Source organism: Arvicanthis niloticus, chromosome 16 (genome assembly GCF_011762505.2).
Source record: "Arvicanthis niloticus isolate mArvNil1 chromosome 16, mArvNil1.pat.X, whole genome shotgun sequence".
Classification (NCBI taxonomy): Eukaryota; Metazoa; Chordata; class Mammalia; order Rodentia; family Muridae; genus Arvicanthis; species Arvicanthis niloticus.
The window spans coordinates 14,513,010-14,523,850 of record NC_047673.1 but is presented as its reverse complement, the minus strand read 5'-3'; the positions used below and the strand labels follow the sequence as shown (position 1 = coordinate 14,523,850).

Sequence of the window (10,841 nt, the reverse complement as noted above, 5' to 3'; positions counted from 1 at the left end):
TGAGTTTCACTTAAATACATTATATTAAGGACCAATATTAAAGAGTTATGGATAATAATACTTGAAGGTGGTGGTTGTATTGGAACAAGTGTTCTTTCTGGCAGCTAGATTTCCTGGTGTAAAATAATTTTACTGTAGGCAAGTTGACAGAAAAGCATTACCTCTGCACTCTACAGCCCATTACAATTGTGCTCTGCCTCACCAGTGTGGCGGTTTGAATGGGAATGGGGCCATAGTCTCGTATTTGGATGTTTAGTCACTAGGGAATGGAACTGTTGGATAGGATTAGGAGGATTGGGAGGTGTGGCCTATTGGAAGCTGTGTCACTGTGGGTGGTCTCTGAGGTTCTTAAAGCCCATTTTTGGCCCAGCCTCTTCCTGCTGCCTGTAGCTCAGAGTGGAAAGCTCAGCCCCACAGTTTGTCTGCCTGAGTGCTCCCTGCTGTGATAATGGAGTAACCCTCTGAAACTGTAAGCAAGCTCCCAATTAAATGCTTTCCTTTTTAAGAGTTGCTATGGTCATAGTGTCTGTACACAGCAAAAGAATGGTGACTAAGACGGCCTGTATTTATTCATTTATTGTATGTGTTTGGTGAGGGTGAGGGTGCATGTGTGTGTCTGTGCGTGTGTGCATTGTGTGGCAGCCAGAGGTGGCCTGTTGTCTTCTACCCACCTTATATTTTAAAATAACTTTTAGAATTTTTGAGATTATTGTATAATTACATTATTTTCCCCTCTCCCTTTCCTTCCAACCATATACTCCCATCTTGCCCTCTCATTCAAATTCATGGCCTCTTTTTCTTTGTTGTAATACGTACATACATATATACACGCACAGACACACACACATATACACATATACAGCAGATACACACCTTGCTCCTGCTCAGTTTATATAATGTTACTTGTATGTTTTCAGGGCTGACCGTTTGGTATTGGCTAAACTATTGCTGTGTTTATTCCTGGAGAAGACTCCTGCTCTCAGCACTGAGTTATCTGTAGTTCTTTGTGTAGGAATGAGGCCTGGTAAGCTTTCTTAGATTATCTTATCTATTGGTGTTGTCTTGTTCCAACCTTGTTTAGGCAGTCATGTTAATGAGGCTTCAGGGGTGTAGCTGCTGTGACATCTCTAGGAGATGCAATCTCACAGCAAACGCTGTGATCCTCTGGTTCTTACAGTATCCCCACCCCCTCTTCTGCAATGAAATCTGAGCCGCAGGAGCTGGAGATGTATCTGTTGAGGCTGGGCTCCATAGCTCTGTAGTGTGATCAGAGAAGTTTCCTTGGTAAGAGGTGAGGACCGCACTTGCCTGCGTATAAAGATAAATGCTTAGAATGTAGTAAGGTTACGCTGGTTTAGTAATCGTTGTAGGCTTTCCTCCAAGGCAAGTGACTTCAGTGTGACATGATAGCCCTCACAGAGCCCTGGTGGGACACACACTTTGGTGGTAATCAACAACTTTAATTGGATACAATGCCTCCTCAATAAGGGGGTACCTTGCCTGGTGCTGGAAACCTGAACAACTGCCTGCAGCTATTGAAGTCTGCCTTAGGCTTTTTTGACATGGGGTGAGGGGCTAGGGGGGTGGGGGGTCGGTGGTGGGGGAGGGGAGAGAGGCTCTCACTAGGTCTGGAGCTGGCTGAGTGGACTGGCAAGCCAATGAACCCTTGAGATTGCCCTGTCTTGGGTCGCCCAGTGCTGGGGTTGCAGATGAGTGCTGTACCCAGCTTTTGGGCAGGTGCTGAGATCTGAACTCAGGTCCTCAGGTTTGCTCAGCAGGCACTAAGTGAGCTCCCTTGCCCCTGCCCAGCCCCTCATTGTATCTACTTTTTAGAAATAAGTTAAAGTACTTGCTATTAAGGTTGTTTTTCTTGCTGGGTTTATGAGACTGGGTCTCACATGAAGCACAGAATGACCTTGAACTGAAGGCGGCCTTCTCTCCTGGACCTCCCAAATGCTGACTGCAAGTGTGTAACTATGCCCCAAACTCCTCTGCTCCAAATGCTTTGCAGTTGGGATAATTCCATGTCAGGTTGGTAAATTCTGTCTAGGACAAGTAGCATCATTCAGCTATATTGTGAGATGAGTTTCTCAGTTTGTTCTAAGAATTAATCACTTGGGTGTCTAGGACAGCGAGACAGCAAAAGGTCTAAACAAGTTTCTTAATGTGAACAAAACCAGAATAACATGGAAGTCTTTAACTATCAGAGATTTTGATGACTCTAGAATGGTGAGAGAGACATCTCAACATTAACCTCTTTCCAAAGAACACTTTTGTTTGTTGGTTTATTTTTTGAGACAGGGTCTATCAGTGTAGCCCTGGCTGACCTAGAACTCACTATGTAGACCAGGCTGGCCTCGGACTCATACGAGATCTGCCTGCCTCTGCCTTCTGAGTGCTGGGATTCAAGGTGTACCACCATCACCGGGCTAAAAGCACTTTTTGAAAACTGAAGTTTTCTTCTGTCCTTGTTGCCAGTGTGACAGGCTACAAGGCTAACCCGCCATGGACTCAGTCTGCCTGTGGATCGCGCTGCTTACCAGTTACGTTAGTATGCAGCCTGTCCTGCCCCAACATGTTTCCATAACTGGAATTATGGGAGACAGTAACAATGTGGAAAGTGTTTTTCCTTGGAGAAGAACCAGACCGGGAGAGGACAGGGCCAGGCCTCTGGGGGATATTTAGAGGATGGCAAGAAAGAGGTGGCAAAACCAACCAACCAAAGCCTCTGCCAGCTCTCAGACTGCTGCTTTCCCTTATTTATATTCTTTTCCCTTCAAAACAAAATACACAGTTTCCCCTTCCAGACTTCTGAGCTGCAAACCCAGTGGCCGAGTGTGACTACTGTGTACTGACTATGCAGATGCTTGGCTGCAGTGCTCTTCCCCAAACCCTACTTATTTTCATGAACTATTGTTTTTAGTGCTATTTCTACAGAATGCAGGGTTTTCCGGGTGTTCCGAGGCCACGCCCTGCATAGTGTTATTTCTGCCAATGAGGGCAGTGTATACGGGTGCTGTAGGATTATTTTGTTCAGTAGCTGTTATTGCTTTATGGAAGAGTCACTATGGTCTTTGCATAATGACAGACATCTATTGACAGTTCTTAAACAGTGTCTCTGATGTGACAGCAGATAAGAAAGAATCTTACTAGTTGCTACTGTTCATTTCCAGATGAATTCATCTTGGCTTGAATTGTTGATATCCTTACTAATAAAAAGGAAAATTCAAATCAAGTTTATTTCAGTGAAGCCAAAAATGGCACTTGTTTTCAAGGACCATCATGGCTTTGAGATCCTGTGTCTACCAGGGGACTTGGAATGAAGCAGCACTTGATACCAAACAGGAAATGCATCCTGTGTGGACACAAGGCTAACCAGTGCTCAAAGGCGACTTTCCTCCGTTGCTCGGTTTAGGAGAGCAGAAGCAATGAATTGTAATACATGTAGGTCGCTCAGTTTCTGTCAGCTTCACTCAATGTTACACTGGAGCGGGAGTCACTGAGGGTTTTGCTTTTCGTGTTTACGCTCGTCTTCATCCATGTCATGGAGTCTGTCACGTAAGCCACCTGTGCATTGCTAGAGAAAATGGAACATGAGCTAGCAGTGAGGGCCTAGGGTTTTTGTTTGCCTTTTCCTTCTCAGGATTTAAAACATTTAAAACATGGATTTTGTTTGGCTGGGGAGATGGCTCAGTGGGTAAAGGTGATTGCTGCCAAACCTGAGGATCTGAGTTCAATCTTAGAGCCCATCTGATGGAAGGAGAGAACAGTCTCCCACAGTTACCCTCTGCTGGCTACGTATGCACCATGGCATGTGCACACCCATGCACAAGCACATACAGGCACAAGTATGCAGGTAAAATAAATCTCAAAACAAAGCAAAAACTTTGGCATTGCTGCTAATCAGATATATCTGAACAATCTGTTAATCGAATAGAAGCAAATCACAAGTATAAAACAGAATACATACTTGTTCAGAAACCTGTAAGTACATGTGTTTTGTGAGAACACAATTTTTATAGAGCTCTATTATTTTGACAGAAAATGTTATTTCAAAGTTCTTCAAAGTGATACCTGACACTCCCATGTACTGTATGTTCCAAACAGTACAAAGACAACCAGGCATGGTGGTGCATGCCTGTAATCCCAGGGCTCAGGCAGGTGGATGTTTGTGAGTCCACATCTGGCCTACATAGTGAATTCCAGGCTATATAGTCCAACCCTTTCTCAAAAAGAGAAAGACTGTATTGTATATATGCCTTCAAAAGAAAAAAAATGACAGTTGACATAATTTTCCTGTATATATTTAATATACTTCCCAGAAACATATGTACATACATATACACACACACACATATAAAATACAGATATACCATCAAAAACATAGGTTAGAGGACATACTATGTAGCATGGATCCGGAAGAACATGATTCTATCCAAGAAGGGGAGTGCACTCAATCAACAGCTAGACAGAACTGGTGGAGGCTGTGTCGTCAAAATACACCTCTACTGCAAACTTTGGACCATAAATTTTCCATGTTTTTGATTTATGGGTATTATCCAATTCGTTTCTCTGTAGATAAAGCCTGAAAATAGGGGGTGAGGGGAGAAACCCATTACACTTTGTTTTAGGGCTACAGAAAGGCATGCAATAGATTACCCATTTTGACATGTCAGAATAAACCTCACTACTGATTAGAGCCTCAGACCCTCTCCTGTGTGTTGGTTGGCTCCTTGCAATTCTTCAAGTTACAAGATTCTTTAACAAGGACATGTTGCTGTTATCTTATTGATGATATTTCTATAAGTGAGAGATACTCCAGAGATATATAATAAAACCCAGTAATAAAATACTGCTCCTCTTCTAAGTGGAAAAGTTGGTGTTTTGGCTAAACAGCCACCTCCTGACTATATAAACGTCACACTCGTATGCAAGTTAAATGTTACGAACATATTTAGAATATCATATAAAAGTGAGCATTTAAAATGATCCAACTTTGCTTCTTTTATAGTAACATTGACCATAAAGAATGAAACTATGCAACAAAATACCACCTGGCTTTCAAAGACTCATGAATCAAGGGGTTTGCACATTCAGAAATAAATGGTAAAAACCTACACCAAATCCAGGGTCGCTTTTATGCATCTAAATGTGTGTGTATTGTGAGTCTGTGGGCCACTGGTTCACTGCTGGTTACAAGGCTTGACTTGTTATCCAGTCTTGGTCAGCTTTGAAAAGAAAGTTAGGACATAGTGGATTCTCATTGTCTGCCTGTCAATGTGTACTGTCTCTGCCTCCCCCTTCTTCTCATTACCACAAGATTCTTTGGAATAATATTCAAATCCAATTATTATTATTATTATTATTTTGGTTTTTTCGAGACAGGGTTTCTCTGTGTAGTCCTGGCCTCACTCTGTAGACCAGTCTGGCCTCAAACTCAGAAATCCACCTGCCTCTGCCTCCCAAGTGCTGGGATTAAAGGCGTGTGCCACCACTGCCCGGCTAATTTAATCAAGATTTCCAATCCAATCTAATAAATGATTTTCTAATAACATTTAAGAGGAAAACCATCACAGGAATGATTTTTAGGTAACTTCACTAATCCCTCTGCTTTCTAGCTCCTGTCCCAGATGTTAGGTGTGTCAATCAGCTTCTAAGTTGTGGACACCTCTGGGTCACACATGGAATTTGGTGGGTGGGTGCCAGTTAGCGAATACTCCTCGAGGCCTTGTTAAACTCAAGGCATTGAGCAGATACATACTGAGCAGATGCATATTAAATATTAAAATCCCTTGGAAGGAATTTACTCTCACACTCTGGATCCGAGTATACTACACTTTAACTTATAGTCCAAGGGCTCAGAGCTTGTGATTAATGCAACGTGGAGGTCCAACAAGTAGCTGTGTTTAAAAAATAACCATTACCAAGTTATATAGTATCCCAAGTGAGGTGAGCTGAGTGGTGGCTGGACAGAGCCTCTACTGGGACTGAGTTCCATGGTAGAGAAAATACAAAAGGAAACACAAACTGTAAATGTATAAATGTATATAGTGTGTTGTATATTTCATATTATTAATAAATGCAAACAAACTCAAAAGATTTTAAACCCACACTAAGATGACTAAGGCTTTAGAGTGCTGATTCACCGGTCTTTTGTTTCTATAAGTTAAACTTAGGGGACAGCTGGCATAAACCTTGTCCTAATACATGGCACATTAAGCTGTTTCTGTTTACAATGTATCCTACCTGTGATTTCGAATAAAAGATGTATGAAACCAAAAGAAAAAGGGGCAGTCATCATAGTATTTGGGAAGATTCTAAAAAAGACATGGTTAAAGAAAAATATTAGTTTCATCATAAAATTGATAACACAGAACAACTGAATCTGAGGAGTTTAAAATCTCTTATTACTGTTAATACACATTGAGCAACCACACCCATTAAATATTTATAGGTTGTAACGATACACTCAAGACATAAGACTTCAAGAGAGTATTGCTTTCTCTTGGTGTTAAAAATGTTAAGGAAAGGTATTTATGTGTTACAAATGCATTATTTAGCTGGCATTTTCAATTAAAATATAAATCTCAAATACAGTGCAGTAAAGTGAAAGAAAATAGGTAAATTGAACAACATTAAAATGTAACTTTTATGCATTAAAATGACAGTGTTTGAAAAGGCCATAAGGAATCCTTACTTTTATTAGCCTAAATTTACATATATATATATATATATATATATATATATATATATTTATATGTAAGGGTGTATGAATACATTTTCAGATATACTTTAAATCAGAGCAACAGACTAAAAAAAAAAGATCCTAGTACCAGGTGTGAGAAACTGTTTCACTTCAGATTATTGGTCCGGGAGACCCAGACTTCCCAAACAATATAGGTTACTGCTCTTGCTCTTAGTTGTCTCCCAATCAAAATCCCCATCTCAGTCTTCATGAAATAGAGAAAAAAAATCATAAAATTCATATGGAGTCACAAAGACTTTGGATAGCCAGAACCATCCTGAAGGGAGATAACAATGCTGGAGAGATTACCATTACAGATTTTAGATATATTACAGAGCCATAGAAATAATAATTTAAAAAAATGGTATAGGGGTACAGGATCCTTCTGGTTTCCATCTGTGCCCCAGAACTAACCCTGTGCCACAGCTCTCTGTACCCAAATCCTGCCCAGAGAGAGCTGGTCTCCCAAGAGTGCTGGCACACCTAAGATCACAGGTGAGACCACCACTAGTGCTCTAATACCTGGCCCTAGTGGGACCCGCTGGGAGCCCACAGGACACAGGAACTGTGGAGCAGCCTGGGGCAGGATCCTTTCAATTTCCATCTGTGCCCTGGAGCTGACCCTGAATCATAGCTCTCTGTATCCAAATCCTGCCCAGAGAGAGCTGGTCTCCAAGGAGTGCTGACATACCTAAGATCACAGGCTCACAGGAAGGACAAGCCACAGTCAGAGGCAACAAGACCAGGTAACATCAGAGATAACCAGATGGCAAGAGGCAAGTGCAAGAACATAAGCAACAGAAACCAAGGCTACTTGGCATAATCAAAACCCAATTCTTCCATCAACCAAGCCCTGGAAACCCCTGCACACCAGAAAACCAAGATTCTGATTTAAAAGCACATCTCGTGATGATGATAGAGGACTTTAAGAAGGACATAAATAACTTCCTTAAAGAAATACACAGGTAAACAGGTAGAAGCCCTTAAAGAGGAAACACATAAATATCTTAAAGAAATACAGGAAAATACAGCCAAACAGGTGAAGGAATTGAACAAAACCATCCAGGATCTGAAAAAAAATACAAACAATAAAGAAATCACAAAGGGAGACAACCTTGGAGATAGAAAACCTATGAAAGAGATCAGGAGTCATAGATGCAAGTATTAACAACAGAATGCAAGAGATAGACAATCTCAGGCATAGAAGACACCATAGAAGACCTTGACATAACAAGTCAAAGAAAATACAAAAAGCAAAAAGCTCGTAACTCAAAACATTCAAGAAATCCAGGACACAATGAAAAGACTGAACCTAAGAATAATAGGTATAGAAGAGAGTGGAGATTTCCAATTCAAAGGGCCAGCAAATATCTTCAACAAAATCATAGAAGAAAACTTCTCTAACCTAAAGAGATGCCCATAAACATACAAGAAGCCTATAGAACACCAAACAGATAGGACCAGAAAAGAAATTCTTCCCATCACATAATAATGAAAACACCAAATGCACAGAACAATGAAAGAATATTGAAAGTGATAAGGGAAAAAGGTCAAGTAACATATAAAGGCAGGCCTATCAGAATTACACCAGACTTCTCAACAGAGACTCTAAGAGCCAGAAGATCTTGGGCAGATGTCATACAGACCCTAGAGAACAAAAATGTCAGTCCAGGCTAATATACCCAGCAAAACTCTCAATTATTATAGAGGGAGAAACCAAGATATGACAAAACCAAACTTAAACAATATCTTTCCATCAATCCAGCCCTACAGAGGATAATAGAAGGAAAACTCCAAGGAGGGAAACTACACCCAAGAAAAGGCAAGAAACTAATATCATAACAAACCCAAAAGAAGAGAACCACATGCATAATTCCACCTTTAACAACAAAAATAACAGGATCAACAATCATTGGTCTTTAATATCTCTCATCAATGGACTCAATCACCTCAATAAAAAGACAGATTAACAGGCTGGATTTTTAAACAGGACCCAGCATTTGCTGCATACAGGAAACATACCTCAGTGACAAAGACAGACACTACCTCAAAGTAAAAGGCTGAAAAAATTTTTTCCAGGCAAATGGTTCCAAAAACCAAGCTGAAGTAGCAATTCTAGTATCCGATAAAATAGAATATCAACCAAAAAGTTATCAAGAAAGATGGGGAAGGATACTATATGCTCAGAGGAAAAATCCACCAAGAGGAACTCTTAATTCTGAACATCTGTGCCCCAAATGCAAGGGCACCCACATTTGTAAAAGAAATGTTACTGAAGCTCAAAGCACACATTGAACCGCAAAAAATAATAATAGGAGACTTAAACACCTCACTCTCACCAATGGACAGATCATGGAAACAAACTAAATAGAGATACAGTAAAACTAACAGAAATTAACCAAATGGATTTAACAGATATCTACAGAACATTTCACCCTAAAACAAAAGAATATATCTTCTTCTCAGCACCTTATCCAAAATTGACCATACAATCGGACACAAAACAAGCCTCAACAGATACAAAAAGATTGAAATAATCCCATGCATCCTATCAGATCACCAGGGACTAACGCTGGTATTCAATAACGACAAAAATAACAGGAAGCCCCCATACACATGGAAGCTGAACAACGATCTACTCAGTGATAACTTGGTCAGGGAAGAAATAAACAAAGCCTTTTTAGAATTTAATGAAAGTTAGGGCACAACATACCCAAACTTATTACAATGAAAGTAGTGCTGAGAGGAAAACTCGTATCTCTGAGTGCCTCCAAAAAGAAACTGGAGAGAGCATACACTAGCAGTTTAACAATATACTTGAAAGCTCTAGAATAAAAAGAAGCAAATACATCCAAGAGGAGTAGATGGCAGGAAATAATCAAACTCGGGGCTGAAATCAACCAAGTAGAAACAAAGAGAACTATAAAAGAATCAACAAAACCATGAGCTGGTTCTTTGAAAAAGAAAAATCAACAAGATAGATAAACCCTTAGCCAGACTAACCAGAGGGCACAGAGAAAGTATCTGAATTAACAAAATCAGAAATGAAAATGGAGACATAACAGAAACTGAAGAAATTCAAAAAATTATCAGATCCTACTACACAAGCATATACTCAGCAAAACTGGAAAAATCTAGATGAAATGGATGATTTTCTAGACAGATACAAGGTACCAAAGCTAAATCAGGATTGGATAAACCATCTAAACAGCCGAACAATGCTTAAGGAAATAGAAGCAGTCATTAAGTCTTCCATCTAAAAAGTTCCCAGATGGTTTTAGTGCAGAATTCTATCAGACTTTTAAAGAAGACCTAATACCAATACTTCTCAAACTATTTCATAGAATAGAAACAGAAGGCACCCTTCCTAATACATGCTATGATTGTATACCAGACTTCTTAACAGAGACTTTAAAAGCCAGAAGATCTTGGGCAGATGTCCTACAGACTCTAAGAGAAGAAAAATGCCAGCCTAAACCACACAAAGACCCAACAAAGAGAACTTCAGATCAATTTCCCTCATGAACATTGATGCAAAAATAACTCAATAAAATTCTTGCAAAGCAAATCCAAGAACACATCAAAACAATCATCCATCATGATCAAGTAGGCTTCATTCCAGGGATGCAAGGATGGTTCAATATACAGAAATCCATCAACATAATCCACTATATAAACAAACTCAAAGGAAAAAAACTACATGATCATCTCATTAGATGCTGAAAAAAGCCTTTGATAAAATACAACACTTCTTCAAGCTAAAAGTATTGGAGAGATCAGGAATTCAAGGTCCATACCTCAATATAATAAAAGCAATATACAGCAAGCCAATAGCCAACATCAAACTAAATGGAGAGAAACGTGAAACAATCCCATTAAAAGCAGGGACAAGACAAAGCTGTCCACTCTCCCCCTATATATTCAATATAGTACTTGAAGTTCTAGCCAGAACAATAAGGCAACAAAACCAGATCAGAGGGATACAAATTGGAAAGGAAGAAGTCAAAGTATCACTCTTTGCGGATGATAGGATAGTATATATAAATGAAAAAAAAAAAATCCACAAGAGAACCTCTAAAGCTGATGAACAACTTCA

General features: G+C 39.9%; 1 protein-coding gene across 1 annotated transcript in view; it reads right to left on the bottom strand.

The window, feature by feature from the left end:
• Nucleotides 1-4,423: 4,423 nt before the first annotated feature.
• Nucleotides 4,424-10,841, bottom strand: part of LOC117721705 (phosphatidylinositol 3,4,5-trisphosphate 3-phosphatase TPTE2-like) — a 70,739-nt gene continuing 64,321 nt past the window's right edge. The window contains exons 18-19 of the mRNA XM_034520503.2: nt 6,247-6,317; nt 4,424-4,585 (exon numbers count right to left, since the gene is read on the bottom strand). Coding sequence (XP_034376394.1) covers nt 4,465-4,585; nt 6,247-6,317 — 192 coding nt within the window. The 3' untranslated portion in view covers nt 4,424-4,464. The remainder of the gene's footprint in view (nt 4,586-6,246; nt 6,318-10,841) is intronic.